Consider the following 25,764-nt stretch of genomic DNA (forward strand, 5'->3'; position numbering starts at 1 on the left):
CTCAGACAAGGCCAGTTTGAAGTCACTGAGCTTTTTTCCCTGTTTAACATGGAGAATAAATGATCCCATTTTGAAGAAATCAATTCACATGCTATCCTGCAGGGGTGTGCTAGGGGCCTCCTGGGATGGCCTTTTCATTTCCTGTACTCGCCCCTGCATAAACAAAGGAGTTTGGGCTGATGGAGGTGGACAGCCCAGGGACACAGACCTCAGATGCTAGGAATGAGTGGGAGGCAGTGACACAGGGCTGGAGCCGAGTCACAGCAAGGCAGTCTGTCCTCTCTCTCCTCCTAACACGATGCTGTCAGGACCCCTTCCCAGCTGGAGCTGCTTGCTGCTTCCTCTGGAGTCCCTTGGCTCCCCTCGATACCCCCAAGCCAAAGAGGGCAGCCAAAAGGCTCCTCGTGCTCCCCGGTCACACTTCCCCTCTGCCTTCCTCTCTGCCTTTCTCAGATTCAAGGCATTGCAGAAAACCAGCCACTGATGGATAAATTAGAGTTTTAGAAGCACTTTTGGGCTTTTTCTTTTCCCTCTGAAACCTCTGAGAAGGAAGTCTGGGTCCAAAACACAGACATTTAAATTCCAGGCAGCTGGCCAAAATCTGTGTCTTCTCTCAGACCATGAACACTGAGAAGCTTCACACTGGGTCAACAACAGCCCTGCTTGGAGCCCCACGTGGATGAGCTGGGACCAGCTCTGCAGCTGTCCTTAGAAAGCTGAGACCTTGTGACGTTTGCCATTTGTCATCTCCTTGAGCTTCAACACTGGAGTCAGCTGAGTCCAACGCTGGTGCTTGCAGAATGGCCCTATTTAGTTGTGTCTCATGGTGTGAGGACATCTCTCCTTCAAACAGGCTGCTGGGTCTCCCAGTCCTACCAGTCCACAGGCCAAAGAACAGCAGGAGGATGGCAGCTCTGGCACCTTACATTTCATCCTTCACCACAGGAAGGTAATGCTGGAGAATGGTTCCTTGGACCACCTCTAAGGAAAACAGGGATACCCATGAATCCACCTGCATTGGACAGGAAGACCTGACCTCATGCAGCTCACTGAAAAGGGCTTGGTTTGCTCCATCTCCAGAAGAGAGCAACACCTCTGCATTTGGCCTACCCTGATTTCAGATTTCTGTGACTGTGGGCACCTGCAGTGGGTGCCTTCCTCCAAAACCTGCTCCCAGTGCCCTCCCCACCACACACCATGGAGATGCAGTGCTTGGGAGCAGGCCAGCTGCAGGTGAGCAGGTACAAGGGCACAGCCACCACTTGCACCAATGGAGAAATAAATCTGCTGTCAGTGAGCTACAGACAGTCAGAAAATCTCCAAGGTTTCTCTCAAAGAGACATGATAGGGGTCATGGGATACAGAGCACACTCACAGCAAATGGGAGGCTACTCAGAGCCAGACAGACAGGCCTGGGGATTAAAACTGGGGTGGGTAAAGCACAGCAATCCCTGGAATAAATGATCAGGGCCTACAGCTCCATCATCTGCAGCTATGTCCTTTGTCAGGAGAACTGTTTTTACTTCTAGTTGCCCAAAAGTTTGTGCCATATCAGGACTGACATCCCTCTGAAGTAGAATGGTGCTGAAGGCAGAAGAGGTTTAGGATACTCCTATGCTTCTCTTCACCACTCTGGAGCTGCTGAAAATTAACTCAGTGCCAAGAAAACTCTTCCCTTTACTGCAGCTCTAAGTCACTTGTTCCAAAATTCCTTTAATCTCCAGTGATTTTTTGGCTACGTTTGGAGAGCATTGTTTGGAATCAGCAATGATCCTTGTTAATTAACATTTTTTAGGTGTAAGGGACGTGGGCGTTGTTTAACCCATTTGGAATGTTTCCAGAGTTACTGGAAGTAGGGCGTACAACCAGCAAAACGGGGTCCCTGTTGGCACTGCCCATGAGGTGCACATTGTCCCAGGCTCCTGAGGGGGGTGTGGATGCCCAGGTGCACAGAGCAGCCCCAGGCACTAAGCCAGGACAAAGAATCATGGTATAGCTCGTGTTGAAAGAGACTTTTAAACATCACCCAGTCCAGCACATCCTGCCATGAGCAAGGACGTCTTCCCCTAGACCAGGCTGGTCAGATGAGCTGCTTTGGACCAGGCAGGGGAGAAAGGGACATTAAAACAAGATGGGGGCCTGAAAGCAATGGGGATCTCTACAGTGCTGGCACAGCTGGCAGCTGGGGCCAGTGTCTTGGTGAAACTCTTGGCAGACTCGTTTTGTGAACAGCTCTGCTGGCTCCAGATTGAGGGGGTGCTTTGATACTCCAAAGAGAAGACGCTGAAACAAGGACACAGAGCTCTGCCTGGCTGCCTGCAGCTCTGCAGGAAGCTGGCAGAACTGAGGGAGGGAAGGAGAGACAATGTCCTTACATGCACAGGCACTGCACATGGTGGGACCCCTTTTGTGCCTGAGCACCAGGTTGGAATGAACTGGGGGACATTTTCCACCATCCTCCTCTTTACTTTGTGTTTCTATAGAGGGATCAGTTATCCTGGGCAAGGTGTGTGGTTTTGATCTTTCTAACTCTTCTATCCCCATTTGTAGTACTTGCTATAAGATCTCAGTTACCTTTTAATCTTGCCACACCTCAGCGAGTCAGAGAGCTGCCAGGGTAGGATCTGATTCCAGTGTTAGGCTGGAATGATCTGCTTTGAAACTGAAAACAAAATCACTGACCACTTACAAGTGAAATAAAACAAGTCTTTGACAACTACATTTTTATTTTGAGTTGCTTGGATGGATTTCAGCACAGAGAAAGTCTCTGGGATACCCCATCACATTATGTGCCAAATTTGGACTTGGTCCAGTGAGGATTTTTGATGATTTTTGATCTTCTTCCCTGTATTTTTCAGGATCATGTACGCATGGCCATTGTCCTGGGGATGGGATACAGTTCCCTCTGAATGCCTAATTAAGCCCCGATTAGCATTTCTTCTAGGAGCAGATGCAGCTTTTCCAACCCAGCAAACAATGCCATCTGTTGTTCCCTGGCTGGAAGTTCCATCCCAAAGTGTGCTCTGCTTCTATATTTAATTGTGACGTTTCCTGCTGCCAAAAAAAGTGAGGTTGTTTTAAATTTGGCATCAGGAGAAAAGGCGGAGAGGGAGAGAGATTGGATTTACATTGTTACTGCAGAGAATGCTAAATTGCTTCGGTCTGACTGGCAGCTCTTCAGTTCACCCTCCTGTGCAGGACAAACCCAAAGGGTGAAACCTTCCATCAAGACTCCCCTGGACACTTTTCACCCTCTCCTCGATGTCAGGGCTGCCTCTGCAGGGAGTCTTCAGCAGCTTTTCCTGCCTTTGCTACCGCCAGTTCCCTGGAGAGCTGAATTCGGGGTGATAGCAAGGTCCTCAGGCACTGGCACTCAGCATTGTTCTGTGACCTTCTCTAGAGACTTTTGGCACTCACAAGAGAGGAAAAGTGTTCACAACCAACCTTGTCTCTGTTCCTGGCCCCGGGGAAAATGCTGAATTTGCATGGCCTTGACCAAGCTGCCGTGATTGGCGAGGAAGCCAATTGGAGAACTGATTTTTGGGCATCTGTCAACTGGCTTCTGGCTGGAGACCCACTAAACTAATTTCACACAGAACACTTAGCAGCCACTAGCCGGCTGTGGCATGACTTGTGATGGACTGCAAACAGTGACCTAGATGGGAAAACACTGATTTTATTATTTAACCCAGTAGAGAGCAGGGGGTTGTAGGATGGGAGTGTTCAGGGAAAAACAGAAATAGATGCAAGGAAGTGAATGCGGTTTGTGGGCCAGATTTTATCCCTCCTACTTCAATGAATATCACCTACTTAGTCAGCTACATCAGGAGATCCAGCTTCATGATATAAATGGGTAAAGCCAGCTAGTGAATTCTGGCTAGGTTAAATCTTTCAACTCTCAGTTTTGGGGAAAGTGAGGATTTAATGGGAATGAGGCAATTAGTGCTGATTTCTATAACAAATAGAATAGGTTTCTGTAGTCAAATCAAACGTTTAACTTTGCAAATGTTTATATTTTCCATCATAATGAATGTTATGCTAAACAAATATAGCCAAAGGGTAAATGCTATTATTTAAAACTTTGGGTTTGGGGTTTTTTTCCTCAATTTTTTTTAAAAAATTAACTCTGATGGTTCATGATGAAGGAAGGGATCTCAGTCAGCAGTTTTCCAATTTATTCTCATAATGCCAACATGTTGAAGAATCCTGTCTCCCCAGCTGGCTGACATCAGCTATGCATCACGTACATCAAACCATGGGCCAATGCAGGGCATGTGTCGTTTAATAATGCAGGAGAGTTTCCCCTATACACTGAAATCATAACCACAGCACTAGTCCCTCAAAAACCCTCAGGGATGCTTGAGGCCAATACCATATGTAAGGAGCTGGTATTAACATTCATCATAAATTAAGCTTCTTTCCCCTACATACGCCTCATTCTTAAATCCTCTTTAAGAAGAGATTTAAAAACATTTTTAAATGTCTGCCAGATTATTTTTCTTTTTTCTGTTTCTGTTAAGCATTCCTATTGTGCTGCCCCTGCCTTCTCAGATGTCCTTCACAGCAAGGAGGTGGTTGCCAGTCTGTGTGTCTGGCATGCCCATCACTGCCATACCTGGCCTTCTGCTGCTGCCTCGGAACAAAAGCAAAATCCTAACAAAAAGCAAATATCTTAATCCCATCAGCATCTTAACATCAGATGTGTGCATTGCTACAGCACAGGATGTTTCCTGCAGAGTTTCCTGGGACTACCCTGTTTAGCTCTGCCCCAAAGAAGTGAGAGTTACAGATCAGAAGCTGGTGGGAGCAGATTACTGATAGACATGGTTTTGAAGTGTCTTTCCAGGAGGAGCTTTGCAGGGAGCTCTCCTGAGCTTTGTGTGCATCCAGGACAGGCAGCTGCCAGAATTCTGCCTGCCAGGTTGCAGACGACACTCTGGGTTCACACACAGCTTGCTGGGACAGCATTTGGCTTTTGTAGTAACACTCTGACAATGGTTTGGAATTAAGAAATGTGACCTTGCTTTTCTCCCCAGCTCCTTCATACTCGGGAACTGCTGGGTGGAACACAGCAGGAATAGGGAAAACCAATTTTGTCTTTTATGTTTTTGTTGTTTTACAGATGTATTCAGGATGCCACCACACCCACATATTGCACAAACCCCTGCTGTCTTCCTGAGCAGCTCATTAAAGTTATTAGCAGGCTCCCGGGCAATTTTCAGCCTCAAGAGTAGCTGGGCTTGTGGCAAGGAAGGCAGCAGCACCCTAAGAGTTAAACTGCAATGACCTGGAACAACTCAGATCAAAAGAAAAAGGAATTCAATACAGTTCAACATCTTCAGTGTACTTTGTTATTTACCATGCAGAGCTTGTGCCAGCTGTAGCTGACCTGTCTCAAGCTGTGAAGAAGGGACTGTATTTTATACTTATTGGAACTTTTGTTTCACTATATCCCTGGAGCAGCAACCCTCCAACCTCCTCCCATGCCCATACCATGCAAAATTGGTCATGCATGACAAGCAGTCATGCATGTCATCAGGACAAGCAGTGGTAGCAACTTCAGTGGGGAAACTGGGGAGATTTCCTTTACTAGGTTGGAAAGAGCAGCCCTCAAATAGTGCATCCCTGAGTGTTTCAGCACACTTTGGATATTCCCACCCAGCCATTATCTCAGGAGATACACTTAACAGAGCTGTTAGTTTTTCGCTTGACTCTTATTACTGAACATTTGTGTCTGTGTATAGGGACTAGGGCCCTGGAGAGATGGGGTCGTGGGAGAAGACAGTGAGCAGCTCTTCCCTGCCTCTTCTGTGTATTTAAAAGTTGTGAAACCAAAGAAAGCTTCCAGCTTCTTTTTTTCCTGGTAGATGAAGTGTTCCACAAACCCCAGGGACAGTCACTCGGTGAAATTATTGCACAGGGCAGGTCCGCAGTTACCTGCTGTGCCTCACTCCAGAGCCGGGGTTGGAAAACACGGGTGGGATCAGAGGCACTGCTGTTTCCAGCTGCTCTCGTGTTATACGAAAATGTTATTGCTTTGAAAAATGTTATTGTTTCTAAATGAGCAGGGTATTTTTTCCAGCCTCAGCCCACACTGTTGCTGAAGGCAGCACTGCCACGTCCCCCCTGCTCCTTCCAGATGACGGCAGCGGCCCGCGGGTGGTGCCCACGCAGGGCACGGCCCCCGGCCGGTCTCCGTGCGACCCCAGGCTCCGCAGCTCCTGCAGCCAGCGGGCCCTGCTGACCTTCACATCCCCCACGCACCCAAATTCTGCTGAGGCCGGCCATTTCACAAATCTGCCTGAATTTTAGCCGGCTTGTGCTGACTTTCCCTGTCCCGCCGCAGGCGCGGGAGTGCGCTGGGTGAGTGACAGGCAGGGACATCACTCCGCGGGGCGCCCGTCCTGTGGGACAGGCGGGACAGGGACCCCGCGGAGCGCTGACTGCGGGGGCAAAGGCTGGGGCAGAAGGGGGCGGGTTCGCGCCAGGGCTGGCCGCACTGGGGGCCGAAGCGCAGCGCGGGCCGTTCCCCGGGGAGCCCCGGAGCAGCCGGTGCGGGGACCGGGCCGAGCGGCCGCAGCTCGGCGGGGCCGGCCCGGCGGAAGGCGGCCCTCACCCCCGGGGAACCGACGCTCCGCCTCGCCCCGCCCACAACCGCCGTCCTGCGCTTCTATTGGTCAATTCACTGAAGGGGGCGTGGCATAAAGGGAACGTCACGGAAGCTGAGCTATCTGATTGGTGGCGGTGGCGGCGGGCGGCCCCGCCCCCGCGGTCCCACGCGCGGCCGGGCCCGCCCGGTGGGTACATTGTGCGCGGGGCCGGGGCCGCGCCGGGGCTCCTGCATCCCTGCATCCCTCCATCCCTCCCTGCATCCATCCCTGCATCCCTCCATCCCTGCATCCCTGACACCTGGCGCTGGGGGCTTCGCGGCTCACGGAGATTTCGGCTCGGCCAGGTGACGGTGAGTGTTTTCCCCCCAGATCTGGGTTCATGCGGCGCTGGCAGGCCCCCTCCGAGCAAGGGACTTGTTGGAGTTCGGAGCCGCAGGGACAGGGATGTGCCGGCCCCCTACAGGAGGGACCATGAGTGCCGCCCCCCGTACCGGCCGGGGACTCGCTAGGGGCTTGGAGCATCGCAGGAAGCGGCAGGGAAAGGTTTGGGGAGGGGAAGATCTTTCCACTTAGGAAGAAAAAATAAAAAAAAAAGAAAAAAAAAATTAAACCCCAGCTATTAATCACATGAATGTGAAATCCAGGTGGTATTGCTTTTTGCTTTGTTTTTGGGGTTTTTTCCCCCTCTTTCGTCCCTATATATATCTCTCAAAACTGCGCTCCAAGGGACACAACTTCCGTGGCCTCTGATGAAATCAGTTCGAACAAGCCTGTCTAGAGAAGTGAGCAGGTTCGTGTGACTGATTGAGCTGAGCTGACAGAGGAGAAAAATGGTTCTTCCTCCTCTGGTCCTCACGAACCCCTTTGCATTTAAAAAAAGTTAACAGCCTCTTTGGTAGTTGTGTTTTCCATATATTTTTTGGTCTTTATTTTCTTTATCTCTCCACTTGTAATTGTTGGGGTAGGGGACTTAGACCAGCCAGACCTGTGCTTGGAAAATCTGCCCTCAGCCTTGCATAAGCAGACAGCTGAATGTTTCATGCTATTCCAATGGAGAGTCCCAGCGTCGTGACTGCTCTGTTTTCCTTTCCTGGCAATCTCTGCGTGTGTTTTTTTGTGATCTGCTGGAGGGAATTTTTCAGCCAGGGTGCTGTGGGATTTTGTAGCCTTCCTCTAAATGTACCTCTTCCTCTCCAGGACAGATCCAGAGCCACGAGAAAAAAACAAGCAACTCCATAACCTTTATACTTTGACAACTTCCCTTGTTTTTGCTTCTTCCTTCCTGCATCTTGTGACACTTGTTTTTATTGAAGTTACCTTAGGAGCAACCCGAGATGTGTAACACAGCCCATGTGTTCTGGTGGTGGCCAGCTGCTGCTGCTGGCTCAGCTGCTCTGGTGACAGTCTCCGTCCAGAGTTCTGAGCTCTTCTCGACTTTCTTGTCTCTGCCCCTGAGCTCTCCTGTATGTTCTGCTCTGTCCATCTCTCCAAGAGCCTGAATCCTTAATGCTATAGGACCCTTTCTGGGGCCTCTCTGTTTTCCTGGTCCTGTTTTCTGCTGCAAATCAAATCTTATCTGAAAACATATTTTGTCTCTTTTGTGTCTTTAACCCCAGCCATCTGCTCTGGCTTATCTTTGCGATAAGCCCAAGTAAAGCACTTGGGGAGGAGGCATAGGTGGAAGTCTGCTCTGCAACAGGAAGTGTGAGGTGGCACGAGCTTCTCAGAATTAAAGCAGAGTGAAAATTGCTGCAGAATTGCACCTTATTGTGGACATGGGAGACTGTAAACAGCTTCAGCACCGAAGAACTTAAATTTCCCATTCCTTTCTTGTTGATTTTCCCAAATATTTGAGGATTGTTATCTGAAGTCCTCCTGTCTCAGCATGTGTGCAGAGTGTGGTATCATGCTGTGCTTGGGGCAGGCTCAAGTAATTCAAGCAGAGGGGTTGGCGTCTCAGATGTGCTTTTGCAGAGGAGTTAAGGCCAGTTGAAAATGGTTTGACTGAAGGACCAAGGCAAAAGGAATTTGTGAAAGTGACAGCTTTGGGACAGATGACAAGATATTGCACAGCACATATTCCAAATGTGTTAAAATGAGCATGAGTCTGATCCATAAGATGGTTCTTCTGGCTCTGGAGGGAGTGCTGGACATGGTCTGGTATGGAGATAAGGAGTGTGTGCATATCTGTGCATATGCACATGTGAATTATGATAACATTTTTGTCCTTATGGTGGTGACCAACCGTCCCCAAAGCCTGCAGGAGTTCAGATCCTTCTTAGCAGTCTGAGAAGGTTTTAGGCAATGTTTGATGAGTGAAACAGGAAGGGCAGGATGTGGCCATCTGTGGAGGTGGAAGAGGACAGGCAGAGTTGCGAGGTGGGATGGAAGTGGCAGCATTACAAAAGAGTGTTGAGCAGTGCCTTGGCTTGGGCGTGAGTAGGTGGAGCAGGACAGGCAGAGCTGGCCCAGGGTGTCTGTGGCTGCTCAGTGTGCTCAGGGACTGTGGAAGGGCTGGGTTGGGAGCTGTGTCAGCACTGGAACTGAGGGCTAGATTTACTCCCCACTTTCACAGACTGTAGTTAAATTGCAGGGAGTGTAGCTGGCATTGCTGAAAGCAGTGGCTGCAGGGATGCTGGCTAGGAAGCATTTAGCTGTAACAAGCCACCCCAGGCCCCCTGGCCTGACCTTTAACCACCATCAGATCGCTCTGTCTTTGCTTATCAGCTTTATATCCCCGCAGTGACTATTAGTATCTCTCCAGCCAGAACAGACAGCTTTGTCTTTCCCCCATCGCCTGAGCCTGGGAATGTTGCATGTCCCATAACCACTGTCTACTTGCTGACCATTAGGCTTTGCAAAGACTACCAGTTTTATATGATAGCCTGTCACATTGTGGTAAGACAAATTTATTATTGTACAACACTGGCAATCACTCTGGTTTGCTTGCAGTGTGTGCAGGATGCCTGGGACAGCCTGGGCTGCTGCAGGGATGCCACAGTGGCACGGAATTTGCAAGCTGAGTGCTTGGTTTGATGCTGTATGAGTACCAAAATGGAAAAATCAGAGGGTATTTTGTTCCTTCTGTCCAGAGCCAGAGGGCTCTGCAATGCCCTGTCCTGCAGCCCCAGACCCTTCAATATCTGTCAGTGCTTTACAGTCCTGTTGGAAATGGATGTCCCCTATGCCCAGCAGCACGAGGGGCTAATCCATTCAGGAGGCGTGAGGGCCTGCCATCTCCATGGCTCTGAACTCCAGCCAGAATTGCAAATGAGCAAAGCAAACCTGGCAGTTGTTCCATGATCTCCTGCCTGGCAGGGGAGTGGGGGAGGCAAAACAAAACCCCAGCTTAACTGGCCAGGCCCAGAATTGAAATCCTGCCCCGACAGCAGGCAGGCAGACAGACCTGTTTGGTGTGAGCATCCGTGACAGGGCTTTTGGTCAGCCTGGCCACCAGAGCACTCAGCTCTGCCAGCCTCAGAACTGGGAGAGTGGGAGGATCTGAATAAGATCTCTGGAGTCAGCAGCTGCCGTGGTTATTCTGGCATTAATTTGACATATACCACATCTCATCTCCTAAACTCTCCCTGGGAAGTGGCATGTGGTTCCTCTGTGTTTGAAGTACCAAAGGCCTTTTCCCTTTGCACCACATTAGCAACTTTGGCTTGCTTGAAAAGGATTTTATCCTACCCAGATGGGGCTGGGGTAGGTACTGCAATCAAGTAGACCATTCCCATTCTGGAGCTTTTTCGGGTATAATTTGGAGGAGGGAATTGTGAACTCGCTTGCTTCCTCTGCAGCCCCCCATTCATTTTGCAAAGCGCCTGTGATTGATCTGGCAGAATGGGATGTATTCACAAGCAGAGCTGGAGGGCAGCAGGAAGGACAAAACCCCACCACAGCCTCTGAAATGAATCACAGGCTCTGAAAAGATCCGCTGGGGTTAAGGCATAGCAGTGAAAAGCTATTGTCTGGAGCCTGGACTGTGGCTAAAAGCATTATTTATCCCGATTTGGGTAGTGGTTGTAGGAGGGCGTGGTGTTCCCAGGAACAGCAAAGCCAGTGTGCTTAGTGGTGAACATGAACTTTATTTGATTGTGTCACAGGTAGCTCAAGAAGCTTTTTGGAGTATCTCAGCTGCAGAGTAGCAAATCCAACACCTGATTTGCAAATAGAACTGCATAGGTTGCATGCAAAGATTTCCTACAGGTATTTTTATTGTGGTTGGAGCATGGTTGCCTTAGACTCAGATGAGTGCATGTCATAGATTTGAGGCACTTCAGCCCCTTTTACCAGTGCTTTTGTGAGACAAAACAAGAATCTCACTAATTGGTTCAGCTTGGCAATAATGTTCTGATTTTCTGTCAAGTAAGTGGCATTCAGTAGATTCTTGTGGTGGCTTTAGGCTCAGAGTGGAGCATGGGTTTAAAGGGAGGAATGGTAGGTACTGCTGAGAATGGGATATGAGAATATGAGTGGGATATGAAACTCAGTCTGAGTTTCTGAGACTGAGTTTCAAAATGTTCAGATATGTATCCGGATCTTCTCCAGACAATCTGATTCCTGGAGCCTACAGAATTGGGCTTGGAAAACCTCCCAGTTTCTGTCTGAGCCAACAGAAGGAGCCTTTCACATGGTCTCTCTGTTTTCTGTCTAGGATGTACAGGCTAGACTAGGAAGTGAGAAAATGAGAAGAAATGATAAGGATTCCTCCCCTTCTCAAAGGCTGGGGCAGGATCAGAAATTTTGCACTGGGGGGATGGAGTCAGCTGCCTTTCCTGTGTTTGCCTATTTGCAAATCTGGTAAAACATCAAGAGTTTGTCAGGAAGGGCAAATCCAGAGTGATACCCTCTGATTCACAGCAGTTGTCTGAATTCCAGCCTGCAAAATCACAGTTGCATCTTTGCTGTGTTAGTCATCCTGAAGAGAACAGGAACAAATTTGGCTGAGACAGGCAAACCACTAAATTCACCGGGATTGCTGGAGATGAACCCAACCTGTTGGAGAGCAAAGTCTGCATGCACTGTGGACAGAGCATGCCTGGGAGATGATGTAGTGAAGGTCCCGTGCTGCCCACCTGGCAGCAGCCCAGGCTCCACACTCAACAAGTGCAGTGCTGCACTAAATGCCAGGTGCAATTTTAATTCCTTTCATGTCAAGCACTCTTGACAGAAGAGCATTATTAGTATTGAGCATTTCAAGCAGCTCCAAGCTGTGTACCTGGCAGTCCGCTGTGTTATGCAAGGACAGGAAAATCATCTGAAAACATCTTCCTTCCCCTTTCTTGTTTTTTATGTCTCTCCCCCACCATCCTTTCCTGTTTTCTTTTGGTTTTTTTCTGCTTTTGAAGCTCAAGCTGCCTCTGAGTACGTGAATGCCTGCATGTAACAGATCCCCTTTCTCAAACCTTTTGATGGTCTCCAGTGCTGGGAAATAGCATCTGAAACACAGCTGTATCTGGCTTTGTGTTTGACAGTGTTGTCTCACTGCTTGTTCTCCGAAGCAGTTTTGTAAGGAGCTCTTCCCTGTGAAGACAACACAGGAGGTGACTTTTGTATTTCTACTTTGCTACTCTCTACACTAAAAAGGGAGAAGTTGGTTCTATAGCAGTAGTTTTGGCCTGGTGTAATGCTGATGGCCTAAGCACCAGGTGGTGGAGTCCATGAGAGCATTGGAAAGGTACAGATATTTGGGATGAGAGAGAGCACATTACTAATTAGTAGGGAATTGATCCCACCACTTTCAGGGAGAAGTTAAACTTTGACTGAATTCAAGACAGTGTTTCACGCCATGGGGTTGATACTGTGAGATGGAGAAAAAATAAAAGAGAAAATAAAATCTTCTCCCTGCTGTCACTGTCTGTTTCAAGTGGGTCTGCTCTGATTTGGAAGGAGTGTCTCTATGTTGTAGTGCAGCCCATGCCTAGAGGGCCCATGTGGCTTCTTGGGAATGAAACTGCTGCAGTGTGAGCAGCTTCATCCAGGTCTTCTGAGCTGAGCCAGCAAGCATCGTTGCTGCTTGTTTATTTACTTATTTACAGCTTTAAATAGTTCATGGTTGAGTGAGGCAAAAAAAAAACGTGTTCTGCTTGCTGCTTCTCTCATGGGCGAAGCAAAGTGCCAGCTTTGGATCATGAGATTTGGGGTCTTTGTTGGTGTTTAGCCAGCCTTTATGATCTTGGGAGAACATTTATAAACCCTGCAGTTTTGCCCTTCTAAGCAGAAATGATTCTTGATCTCCTGAAGTCCCGCTGGGGAGCTTATTGATCACTTTGAAATCTTGTCCTCTTGAAAGCAAGCAGGGTCTCAGCTGGTGGTTCCCTGCAGGTAGTGAATGAAACTGGAGATTTGTGGAGAGCCCTTTGGTTTGAGATGGAGGGGGAACCCCAAGGCTGCTAAATATAGTTCATGTATCAATAGCCTTTCTGAGCTGCCCTCTCATATGCAGTTCTTTTTTGACTGGGGACAGGGCCTGATACAGTTTCAGAGTATCTGTCTAAGAGGCACTTGGATTTTTCAAGAAGTGGTAGAGTGTCTCCTGAGGTTCTCCTAAAACCATTCCAGCAGGGCTCTGAAAGGGTGACCCCTCAGCCTGGGAGGGAAAGTCTTCTGCTGGGGTGTGCTCTGTAGGAAGCAAAAGGCACTTGGACAGGAGAGCTGTGGTTCTTTGTGTGGGGAGTTTGGCCAGCTCTGTGCTTTTGTTTTCCCCCTGGTTCTCTTTTCAAGCTTTCTCCTGTCCAGAGAGACTACTGGGGTGTTTTCTTCATGAGCTGAGATTTGAGGGGTCTTCTTTTCTTGAGCCAAATCCTTCCCTCTTTCAGGATTGCTGTCTGCCGTGTCTGGATGAGTGGAAGGATTTTCAAAGCAACCTTATCTTTCTCTGCTGGAAAAAACCCGTCTTTCCCATCCTGGCTGTACAAAGGCTGCAGACAGCCAGGGGAATACTGCAGCCAGCAGACAGCATTGGATAGCTGTCAAAAAGCTGATGCCCCTCTGCCCTCATCCATATGGAAGAAGGATTATTATCTGCCTCTGCGTGCAGTAAGATCCCTTTAAAAGGTTATGCAGTAGATACTTATTTTTTCAATAACTGCCTTTCAAAGGAAAAGAAACGAATGCAGCGTGGAGAAATTCGAGCCCCAGTTTGTTCAGGTCGTGCCTTCTGCTGTTGCCATTGACAGGGCTGTTCCAGCAACAGCTTCCTGCATGATGGAAGGTGCAGCTGGGAGCTCTGATAACCCCGGGCTCTCACAGAGCAGGTGGGAGCTTGGCAGGGGCCACTGACAGGTTGCTTTGTGTAAAATACTCCTCATTCAGAATGGTTCTGCTTTTTCTCTTTAGCTCAGTAGTTGGGTAAGGGAGCAAGGAGTGTGGTAGGGACCAAATTGTGCTCTGCATGTGTCTGCTTCAGAGAAGTGCCTGTGTCACAGGTCCAGCCTGCTCATGGCTGCAGTTAAACGTGGCTTAAATCGAAGCACATGATGAAATTGTAGAAGACACTTTGCCTACAGGCTTCTGAGGTTTGTCAGCTGCTACATTTTGGGAGAAACCTGCCAGATGAAGTAGTTGCTGCCTGCAGTTTCTGTTTGTCTGATATGGGTGAGGTGATTCCAAGGTCTCTGGTAGACTGAGACATGCAGTGAGGGGAGTTTGTGAGGGGAAGGATTAGTGTCTGCCACTTCTCTGCTTGTGCCCAGCTATGGCAGGATCCAAGAAGCCCTCAGAAAAAGCTGCTTGGGTGCTGCTGAAAACCACAAGCAAGGCTTTCTGGTGTGATGGCTGCTCCCCAGAGTTCAGGGCTGCTTTAGTTTCAGTATAATGGTCTGTCTAGCCTTCCTTTCTGTGACCAGTGACACCCAGTGTTATAACCCTGCTCCAGGAGAGGCAAAGGGGCTGTAACTGTGGTCTCTTTAGCTTTCACAATTCCAGTTGCACTGGGGGTCAGTTGGTGCCTGATAGTGACAACATGATAGAAAGAGCAGTGCTGGGAACTGGACTGCAACCTGCCAATTTATTCCTTGGATATTTTTCAAGACGTATAGGATAGAAATATTATTTGCCTCCAAGTTCCCTGGGATAGATATTTGATGGTGGAAGCCTGAGATTTAAAATATATGTGTGTGTGTGTGTGTGTGTGCACACATGTGATATATGTATGTGTCCTTGTGTGTATGTATATATAAAAAATGGCTTTGCTGCAGCTTTTATTTAGACATTCCAATTTCTAAATGACCTGCTCCTTCCACTCAGAGTAGTTGCTTTTAATCTTAGTGTCAGAAAAATCATTGCTGCCTTCCTGCAGTCTCTGTGTTTGTTTCCATAGCTGTCTTATATAAATTGCTTCTTTTTTTGTGCATAAGCAAATCAAAGGTTAACACTGAATAGTTGACCTGAGCTGTGAGCAAAGAAAGCAGTAGCAGTGGCAGGGTGGTTTCTGAGGTTGTAGGAATAGGAACCTAAATCAATAGCTTTTAGCAGACTCATAAATGTTTCATTTGTATTCCTCGCTTTGGCATTGACATGGGAATCCATATAACCCCTTAAATTAGTGTTCTTCCTGCCGTGCTGGGTGAAGATGTTGGAAACATTTCCTTCAGATGCACTTCAAAGTGCTGTTCCATAATGGCATTTTCCTTCCTGTTTTGGAGCCTTGGTTGTGCACAGCCTCCAGCCATGAGCGAAATGAGCTTGTCAGCCTGTCAGCCTCCATCCCAGGCTGCAGGAGTTTGGGCCATGGACATGGGCATATCCCAGCCGATTACCCACGTCAGTGTTCCTGCTCCTGACTCGGAGGCAGAGCAGGACTTGTGGCTGCTTGGGCAAGCTGTTGTTTCTGCATGGAGAAGCACAGAGACTTTTCCCTGGACTGTGACACAGCCCTGAGGAACAAGTGAGGCCTTGAGAAGACAAACCTCAATAAATCTTGGCAGCGTGTGGGGAAGAAGCAGCATGCCCACAACTGTTTGTCTAATTCAGACTCTTTTGGAGGCACTGGAGAAGCAGGGGCAGGAAGCTCATCTGCAGAGTCTGAGTCAGGCAGCTTATCTGGCCATCTGCCTCCTCCTGAGGTCATCCACCCATGGAGTGTAGGAGGGTTGAGCAGCTCCAGGTCACTGCCAGGTCAAGGCTGTGACCTGCTGGCATCCTGGGAGCGCTGCGTCCTCTCTCTCAGCATTTTGTGGTTTCCTCCAAGACCCCAGTGCTGGCTGGGGAGGACAGGGCTCATCTGCAGACCTTGTGTTTGCAGGGTGGAAAGACCCCTGAGAAACCCCAGGAAGAGCAAGTTAGAAAAAACCCCATCCAACCAACATCAACAAAAAGAACCCATCTAAAATCCCTTCCCCAACTGTCTTGTCTAAACAATTCAGTGACTGGAGTGAAGGTTGACCCCTTTTTGATTTTTTTCAGGTTCATTTTACAAACCTCAGGACAACTTCTGTATTAACTTCTATAAGAGAGGGCTATGCATGTGTATCTGTCTGCTTTAGTTACATGGGGAACAAAATACAGCTGGCTAAAGTATTTTGGAGTAAATGACTTGGATTTTATCATCTAGGTAGTATTAATTTGATTAGTCCAAAGGGGTTTTTTCTTCTACAGGGAAGGATTGGTATCAGGTAGCACTTAAGTGAAATAGTAGCTAATAAAAGCCTTGTGTTTGATTCTGCCTGTCTGGTAAAAAGCATAATTTATATATTTATTTTGTCTTATTCTGATGAGACTCTGTCCTGAAAAATGTTTCATAGTCACATGAGGTGTCTGGTGAGTTTTATCATCAAAAAGTACAACAAATGGGTTTGGTAAAATTGGTTCAAACTTTTGGCTTCTGCTGGCAATTAAATATTTTGTAAGTAAAACCTGTAGCAGTTGCTTTTCCTAAACATGCAGTAATCTACTTGAAAATCAGAAGCCAAACTTGATTTCTGCTGAGCCAAGAACAGACCAGTGCCCTTTATCCTGGATAGTCTGCTCTCTCTATGCTGTTTTCTAAGGAAAAATAACTCTTCTGTGGTTTGCCAATACCCTCTGGGGGCTGTTGAAACAATCTACCACCAAGTTTGGGGTTTGATTGCCTCACTTTGTTGCTCCTTTGTTGAAACCAAAGCAGAATTTCTCCCTTCACCCCATTGTGCCTTCCCATCCTGCTCAGCCTGAGTTAAATTTTTTGGAGGGTGTGAGGGTGCAGGTGGAGAGGGCTGTGCAAGCCAGGGTGCGGGAGCAGCCACGGAGCAGGAGCCACAGGAATGTCACCTGGTGCTCTGAGGTCCACTGGCAGTGTACCAGGGTTGGATAGCAAATTCCTGTGTCCTCCATGCCTTATATCAGTAATGACAAGGGAGTAATGGTTTCCCTGTTTATCTCCCTGCAGGCGAGAGCTCTGCCACCATGTCCGTCAGTGTCCACGAGAACCGTAAATCCCGCACCAGCACCGGCTCCATGAACATCTTGCTTTTCCACAAGGCCTCCCACCCAGACTGCGTCTTGTCCCACCTGAACACGCTGCGGAAGCACTGCATGTTCACTGATGTCACCCTCTGGGCAGGGAACAGGTCCTTCCCGTGCCACCGAGCAGTGCTGGCTGCCTCCAGCAGGTACTTCGAGGCCATGTTCAGCAACGGCCTCCGGGAGAGCCTGGATGACGCGGTGAACTTCCATGACAGCCTCCACCCCGAGGTGCTGGAGCTGCTGTTGGATTTCGCTTACTCCTCTCGGATCATTATCAATGAGGAGAATGCCGAGTCCCTCCTGGAGGCTGGGGACATGCTGCAGTTCCATGACGTCCGAGATGCAGCGGCTGAATTCCTGGAGAAGAACCTGTACCCTTCCAACTGCCTGGGCATGATGCTGCTCTCAGATGCTCATCAGTGCCGGCGGCTCTATGAGCTCTCCTGGAGGATGTGCCTGGTCAACTTTGAGACTGTTCACAAGAGTGAGGACTTCAACAACCTTTCTAAGGACACTTTGCTGGACCTCATCTCCAGTGATGAGCTGGAAATCGAGGATGAGGAAAAGGTCTTTAAGGCTGTCATGCAGTGGGTGAAATACGACCTGGATGAGCGGAAGGCTTATCTCCCAGAACTTCTGAGGAATGTTCGTCTGGCTTTGCTTCCTTCTGAATGCCTCAAGGAAGCCTTGGCTTGCGAGGACTTGATCATGGTGGATGAAAGGAACAAGCTTGTCCTGGATGAAGCTATTCAGTGCAAGAAGAAGATCCTCCAGAATGATGGGGTGGTCACCAGCCTCTGTGCCAGGCCTCGCAAAGCTGGGCACACCTTGCTGATCCTGGGGGGACAGACCTTCATGTGTGATAAGATCTACCAAGTGGATCAGAAAGCAAAGGAAATTATTCCCAAAGCAGACCTGCCGAGTCCACGGAAGGAGTTTAGTGCCTGTGCCATTGGCTGCAAAGTGTACATCACTGGAGGCAGAGGCTCAGAGAACGGGGTCTCCAAAGATGTTTGGGTTTATGACACCGTGCACGAGGAATGGTCCAAAGCTGCCCCAATGTTAATTGCTCGGTTTGGGCACGGCTCAGCCGAGTTGGAAAACTGCCTGTATGTGGTTGGTGGACACACTGCAGTAGCTGGAGTCTTCCCTGCCTCTCCTTCTGTTTCCTTGAAGCAAGTAGAGAAGTACGACCCCATATCCAACAAGTGGATGATGGTGGCTCCGTTGAGAGATGGAGTGAGCAACGCTGCGGTGGTGAGCGCCAGGCTGAAGCTCTTTGTCTTCGGTGGGACCAGCATCCACCGAGACATGGTGTCCAAAGTCCAGTGCTACGATCCAGCTGAGAACCGCTGGATGATCAAAGCCGAGTGCCCGCAGCCCTGGCGCTACACGGCGGCCGCTGTCCTGGGCAGCCAGATTTTCATCATGGGAGGAGACACAGAGTTCACAGCAGCCTCCGCCTACCGCTTCGACTGCGAGACGGACCAGTGGACGCGCATCGGGGACATGACGGCCAAGCGCATGTCCTGCCACGCCCTGGCCTCGGGGAATAAACTCTATGTGGTCGGAGGTTACTTTGGCACTCAGAGGTGCAAAACGCTGGACTGCTATGACCCCGTGTCAGACACGTGGAACTGTATCACCACAGTGCCTTACTCGCTCATCCCCACAGCTTTTGTCAGCACCTGGAAGCACTTGCCCTCGTGAGGAGGGGCAGGGCTTGGGGGCTTGTTTTCAGGAGGTCAATGAAGGTAAGGGTCTCCTCCTCTTAAATTAAAAATTACCATCTTGCCTCAATTGTTTCTCCACACACCACGCTGAAGCCACAGGTTCCAAGTTGCTCATGAGGCTATTTCGTGGGAAGGGAGCATTTAAAAGTGGGATGCAGAGCCAGGAAAGAATAACCAGCTCTGCAGTGCTCTTGTGTAAGTCTAGATAGTTCCAAAGGTTCCCTTATTTCCAGATGATCCTCCCAGTATCTTAAGAGATACATCTACATAGATGATTGGGGCTCCTCTCCCTCTGCTCCAGGGTACTTGGATGTGCCAACGTCACCCTTCTGTGGGTGGGTAAGCAGATGTGTCCACACCTGCTCTCACCATGGAATACACCCTGTTCCCATGCAGGTGAGGGAGTTAAAGTTCCTAAAAACACTGGTATGTGACTCCTGGGAGATACCAGGGCAACAAGTGCTTTGGAATGTCTCAATAGTTTGATATTTTTGCTGATTTTCTGGTTGATATGTTTAGAACTGATGAATATGTTGGCAAGTGACCCTCGGAATGCCAGCAAATCCTGGTTCTCTTTTTATGCTCTGTATTTACATTTCAGTGGGTAGCAGAAGCAAAAGTGCAGAAGCCACAGTGCATTTGATGGTCTTGGTGTTTATTTATCATCCAAACTGTTGCTCATTAAATCAGAACTTCTGAGACTTCTGTGTCAGACCTGAGTGGGAGGGAAGAGGTTTTGTAACCAGAAGAAGAATGTGTTTATCAGTGTTTTGGGTTGTGTGAGAATAAGAAAGTTGGAAACCCATGATGTCGTGTCTCATTCTAGCGCTCTGGTTTTCTCTTGCTCAGGGAAGGTGCTACTGCAGTGCCCCTGGGACAGGGTTTCTGGTTCCTCCTCTCTTCTCCCCAATGGGCTCTTTGGGTGCCATTCTGGTTGTCAGTGTGGCTCCACAGGGCTTTGCATGTCCTCACTGACCTGTGCTGAGATGCAGCTGGCCTGGCAGAGCTCAGAAACTCTTCTCATCTTGCATTGTGAAAGCAGATGGTGATACAGACAGCACTTGGATAGCATCATCTTCCCAGGAAGTCAGTAACACCTCTGCTAGCTCAGTGAGCAGGTTCCTTAGTGCCAGCAGCACACACAGCCCTGCTTTGGTGGTTGCAGCCTGCATTCCAGCCAGCTGAAGGAGCTGGGAAACCCTCACGTATGGGTGTGGGATTGACAAGCTTCACTTACAGTTTTATTTGGAAAGTGGGGACTGTGGGGAGGGAAATTCTTCCACAGACTCATCAAAATCCACTTCACTTAATACAGGGAAGAAAGAATGCTGCCCAAACCCTCTAACACCCTCTCACTTCCCTGCTTTCCACTTGGCGTGGTTGGTGTGCCTGGGAATCGCCCAGTGTGTGAAATTGCTGGCACCTCCCAGTGATGATCTTTTTTGATGCCAGGTGGGAAGCAGGGAGGAGTTCCTGGCACCTCAGCCAGGCATTAGCCCAGCGTGTCCACCTGCTTTTCTCAGGTGGGAAAAACATCACCCAGGGCATTACACTGGCCTTTGTGAAACACCTGGTTTTAACATGGGTTGGACCACCATGAGGGCAGGGCAAGAGTGGGTTAAAATGAGACCTTAAAGTGTTCTCAACACTGGAAGATAATGGCCTTTCCAAATTCTCCTCCTCAGGCGTTGCCTAGCATCTGTCACAGTGGCTCAGTAATCTAATTAAATGTCACTCGGCTATTAAATATTGCAGCGAAGACTGTGAGGACTCCATCATTTTCAGCTCAGGTCAATGGGGCCTCTCTTTAAGAGCCATCCTAGAGCTGACAATTAATTTTCTCTGGTAGCAGATGTGTCTGAATATTAAAGCTCAACACCAGTCACATGGCTGGGAGTAGGAATAGGGGTAGCTTGAGATGGGAGTCGATTCCTCAACCACTGAATTAAAATAGTCTTCAAAGTCACAGTTATTATTTTCCTCTCCTACCTTCTTCCCTCTGTACTGCATTTGGGTTGTTCAAACCTAATAAATAGCTTTGTGGGAGTTCTATTGACACTTCTTTCCCCCCTGTAATCAGGAGCCTGACACAAGCACAGAAAACTAGGAACTGCAAATAAAACTGGTGAAAAGTCACTGTGTGAGGGTTTTATGTGCTTTTTTGGCTCTGTCTCCATTCTTCAGTTAAAAGCTATTTAAAATACATGCAAGCTCTTGCCAGAAAGAATGTCTGTCCATGTGATTTTTCTAGAGTGAGTTGTTGGGTTTTTTACATAAGTGATTGTTACAGCCTCAGCCACTGTGGCAGCTCCATACATAAAGCACCAAGATTGGTGAGTGAATGTCCCTGATGTGCACATGCTGCCCACACTGCAGCAGCCACATCCCATGTGCCTGCCTTGACTATCCTGGCTGTCCAAAAACTGGGCTTGGGAACTGGGGTAACTGGCTGTAGGATTCTGTGACTATGATCCAGCTCACCCCATTGTCCTGTTGCAGGTCTGGCCAAGGGGTTTTGTGGTCTGCAGCTCCCACCGTGGAAGGTCTCTGCTCAAACACCTGATTTAGTCCTTATGGGATCCTTCTTCAAGTAGGGATGTCCAGAAGGCAGGCTGGCCAGCACCTGCCCAGGTTCCTATGGAACTGCCTCCCCTCTCCTGGAAGAACTCAGGAGTGACCACCCCTCAGAGCAGAGCAAGGTGGGCTGGTGGGGAGAGGCCTGGGCAATCACATGGCAGGAGACAGTACTTTGTACTCTTGCAAAAAACAACCTCCCGCCTATAAACTGGTCCCTGAAAACCAAATAGTCTGTCCTTGACAAATGTTGATCATAAACCACCCAGCCTGCTTTTCATATAAAGCATAAAACTGATCAGCTGGAAATGTTTCCTCGAGGGCATGGCCTTCACCCTTCCCAGACAGAGTGGGGGCACCTCTCAGCAGAGGTCCCAGCCCTGCTGCCAAGGAGGCCGTGTGACATTAATTTAGTGCTTATTGCCCACAGTTAATTCCAGGGATCAAGTGTGATTAGCAATATGAAACGTGAAAGCCTCGTCCCCTCCCACCCGTGGTGGTGGAGCCACAGAGAGGCAAAACAAGACAAATGAGCACTGGGCTAGTAAAGACCTGGTGTTGATGAAGACAAGTAGAGCCCAGCCTGGGGAGGGTGGTGGGTGATTTGTCACAGCCCTGTGCAGAGACAGTTGTTGGGGACAACTCAGCCCCTTCCCAGGTGACTACAGGCAGCACCAGGAACAGGTTCTCCAAGCTGCCTGTCTCCACATTAAAGTGGCTTCTCCAGACTGTCCTGTGTGACACTCTCATTTTCACAGGGCAGAGTCACAGATGGGAGTGGGATGGTCACTGCAGGTTGCATAGTCCAGCCAGGGAAGGTGATTTGTAAAGGGGAGTCACTGCATCCCTCTGTGCTGCCTCCTGAGCCTCAAAGGCTCTCCTGGAGTGATGCTGAAATTCCCTTCTCCAAACGGGACAGCCCAAACTGTGTGGCATCAAGGAGACAGGGGTTCCCCTGCCCAGAGGTTCCTAATCAGGTGCTTTATGGCTCCTACAGGACCTTCCTCACGGTCTTCACTGTAGGGAGCAGAGGCTGGTGGCTGGGCACTGCTCAGGCACTGATTCCTGGGACACATCCAGAAGCTCAGAGTTGATTTTGTGGCTTCCACTGGAGCCCTTTGGTGCTCTTAGCTCCTGTGAGGGCTGTGGGTGGCACCAGCAGCTGGTGCCTGCCTTTGGGTGGGCACTGAGTGACTGAGACTGAAGGTTTTTGAGGCTGTTCTGGCACCTGAAGTCTGAACTTTATCCCCAGAGCTCCTGCAAAGATTGAAGCTGCATGCCAGGCCCTGAGCTGTATTCCAATACCACACTCACACCAGGAATTGGGTCAGTTCCATGGCTTTTCCTGGTTATTATATTACAGTTTAGATAACAAGCCTTTTGCAAAGACACTTTAACAGCTGCCCAGTGTTGCTCCCTTCCATGTGGAGCGGAGCTTTCACCTTGCAGCATTCTCAGCTCCATCCACAAAGCCCTGCTCACAGAAAGGCACCTTCCCCTCCCCAAGACCTGTGTACCTGCAAAGAGCAGCCGGGAAAAACCTCAGGATAATCTCCTGGCTCCTAGAGGCTGCTGCTCACCTGCATGCTGCTGGGGTGGGTGGTGGCTTGCAACCTGCTGGAATTCCTGGAACAGAGTCACAGCTGGTTTCTCCCGGTGGCTCCTAGGGAAACCCATTTGCATGTGTATAATAGCCAGGCTGGATAAACAGGGATTGCAGTTTTTCTGCCTCTGCTGCTCTTTCCAAGTGGCTGGTTGTCTCTGAAGCCAGTTTATCAGGCAGTGTTGGAAGGGAGTGGCAGGCCTGGGGAGGAAAGTCGATGAAAATCAGGCTTTTCCTAACCCTGGGCAGATGGAAACATGTGCAGTCTGAGCTTGGAGCTTGGCCCCAGACTGTATTAATCAACCCCTTGGAAATGTCAGTGATACGGATGTTTTTGGAGGAACCTGTGGAAAAAGAGAAAAAGGGTCTTTCTGTTTTGTCTGTTCCAGTTTTTGGGCCCTCTTCCCTGCTCTAAAAAAAAAAGAGAGTGAGAACTTTTCCATCAATTTTTTATTCTCTTGTCATGTCCACCAAAGTTTGCTATCTGGCTCTGAGCCCTCCCCAGATGAAGACCCTCTCTCCTGTCCTGCACAAGCAAAGGACACCCCAGCTCCTAAAGAAACCAGCTGATTTCCACTGCATGGGTGGGGGTTACTCCAGTGAGTGCCCTGTGTGGGCTGAGCTGAGCATCACACCAGTTAATCACACCAGTTAATGAGCTTTCTGTTTCCTTCCCCAGATGCCAGAGTCACATCCATGTCCCCTCTCTTGCGGCTGGAGCCGACACCGTGACCGAGAGCCTCCTGTCCTCCCTCACGGGACTCCGAGGCAACTTCCACATCCCTTCCTGACACCAGGAGTGGGAGGCACAGCTGGGACCCCACTGCCAGCATGCACCAGGGGGTCACCAAGGGCTACCCAGCCCCACCACTGGTCACTGGCCACCATGCAGGGATGGCAAGGAGCCGAGAGCACTGCCTTGTCAGGCTGGGCACAGGGATGGCTTGTGGACTCCTCTGGACCAACAGGGCTGGGGAGATGGAGGCTGCATCCCTCAGTAAACATGGCTGGATAGCCCTTTTTGTTACTCAGGGGGGTTAAGAAATATTAATATGTTTTTCTCTAAGGCAGTGAACTTGCCATTGGCAGTGCTTGCTGCTTGGGTGACTTAGAAGTGTTTGATAAAGGGAACAAGGTGAGAGCACCTGGCTCTCCCCATCCTCTGGCCATTTCATGGAAGCAATGGTTATTCAAATATTAAAGCATAGGAGGTTGGGATGGCTGCCAGCAGCACCAGGTACCATGACAAAACAGGGCAATTGCCTTTTGGTTTGTACTTAGGGCCTTTTAAGTTTTTTCCCCCCGTTTGGTTGCTGCTGTGGTTTGGTCAGAGGTCGGGTAGCTCCCCACACACAGCTGCTGGGAAGAGCACGGGGCTCTGTTTGTGTGCCAAGGCAGCACCACTGCCGAGATACTCCCCAGATAAAGCCCACTGCATGCTCAGAGCCAGTCTGCTGAGCTTCCCTGCGCGTGGGTGAGGCTCTCATTAGCAAAGGAGCAGAAAAAGGGGTGCAGTGGGGAATACTCTTGCCTTGGGAAGGGGCACCTTGGCTCCAGCAAGGCCTTGGAGGGACAGCAAGAGGATTAAGGTAGCATTGCAAGGTGGGCTGGGGAGGGATCCCCCTCCTTCCTGCTGCACCCAACATCCTGGCTTCCCCTTGAGGAGATGTGAGCATTTCTGACTGCGTGCTGCCTGCCAGCGGGTGGGCTGAGGCTGCCCCAGGTTACCCACACACACTGGCTGCCAACTGTGTTTGGGATTATGCATCCAAGAGCTGTCAGCCCAAGCCATTCCTCATTTTGCTGGGGAGGAAGGCATGTGGATTTCGGCTGTCAGTTCAGGGATGCAGCTCTGACTGGCCTCTCTGGGGCTGGATGCTGCCAAGCACTGGTCCTGCACTGCCCCAGCATCCTGCTTCCCTGCACAGCACATCTGCAGATTCTCCAGGCCCGCCTCTTGCCCCTGGATGAGGCTGGGCTGTAGCCTGGCCAGCTGAATGATGCAATGCCATGAAAAGCCTTGACACAGCTTCAAACAGCAAAGGTCTTTTTGGAGCAGCGAGTGCCCGTGGCTGCCGGGAAAGGCACACGTTCTGCACAGCCGGTCTGCGATGCGCTGGATGACGTTTATTTACATCTTCTAGTCTTTTTTTTTTTTTTTTTTTTTTTTCCCTTTCAGCTGCTTGTGAACTTCAATAAAAATGATGATCTGGGAAACTGTTTGTGTGTTTTTCACAGGAGTCTTCATTCTTAAGTTGGATTTAGGTCTAATAACAGGGCCGAGGACTAATAACAGGGTTGGCACTCTGTGGGGTGGTTCACAAACAGCCTCCAAAGCATCCAGCCTAGCTGTAATTATTATTGCTTCAGTGCTTGGGAAACTGAGGCACAGTGTCAAGTGTCTTGTCCAAGGTTAATAGTAGATCTGGGAATAAAGTCCAGAGCTCCTCATGTCCTGAGGACATCATGTGGCTCTCTGTCCCACAGCTGTTCTCAGCTTGTCCGGACCATGATTTCAGGAGAACTCACAAGTCTGCAGTGCTAATAACACCTGCCAAATAGGTTGAGGGGCCCAAGAGAGAGACAGCCCCATTCCTGCAGGGAAAGCCAGTAGTTTCTAAGGAAGACAAGAAGAATTCATGCTTCTGTTTTCCTTATTTGCCTTCTCTTGGCTGCTGCAGCTCCCAAGAAAGGGGCCTATTGACAGGAGAGATGGGCTTTCCAGCTGGAGCTCCTCTCCACGCTTCTCTTCCATGTGCATCTCTCCCTGTCCCAGAGGAGCTCCCAGAGGCACAGG

The 25,764-nt window shown here is 49.4% G+C and overlaps 1 protein-coding gene across 1 annotated transcript; it reads left to right on the forward strand.

The window, feature by feature from the left end:
• Window positions 1–6,769: 6,769 nt before the first annotated feature.
• On the forward strand, window positions 6,770–25,052 carry KLHL25 (kelch like family member 25). Its single transcript, XM_015639412.3, has 3 exons — window positions 6,770–6,961; window positions 16,981–18,811; window positions 23,647–25,052. The coding sequence occupies exon 2, from the start codon at window positions 16,998–17,000 to the stop codon at window positions 18,765–18,767; it is 1,770 nt and encodes a 589-aa protein (XP_015494898.1). The 5' UTR covers window positions 6,770–6,961; window positions 16,981–16,997; the 3' UTR covers window positions 18,768–18,811; window positions 23,647–25,052.
• The last annotated feature ends 712 nt before the right edge of the window (window positions 25,053–25,764 follow it).

The sequence above is a fragment of the Parus major genome, chromosome 10 (assembly GCF_001522545.3).
Source record: "Parus major isolate Abel chromosome 10, Parus_major1.1, whole genome shotgun sequence".
Lineage (NCBI taxonomy): Eukaryota > Metazoa > Chordata > Aves > Passeriformes > Paridae > Parus > Parus major.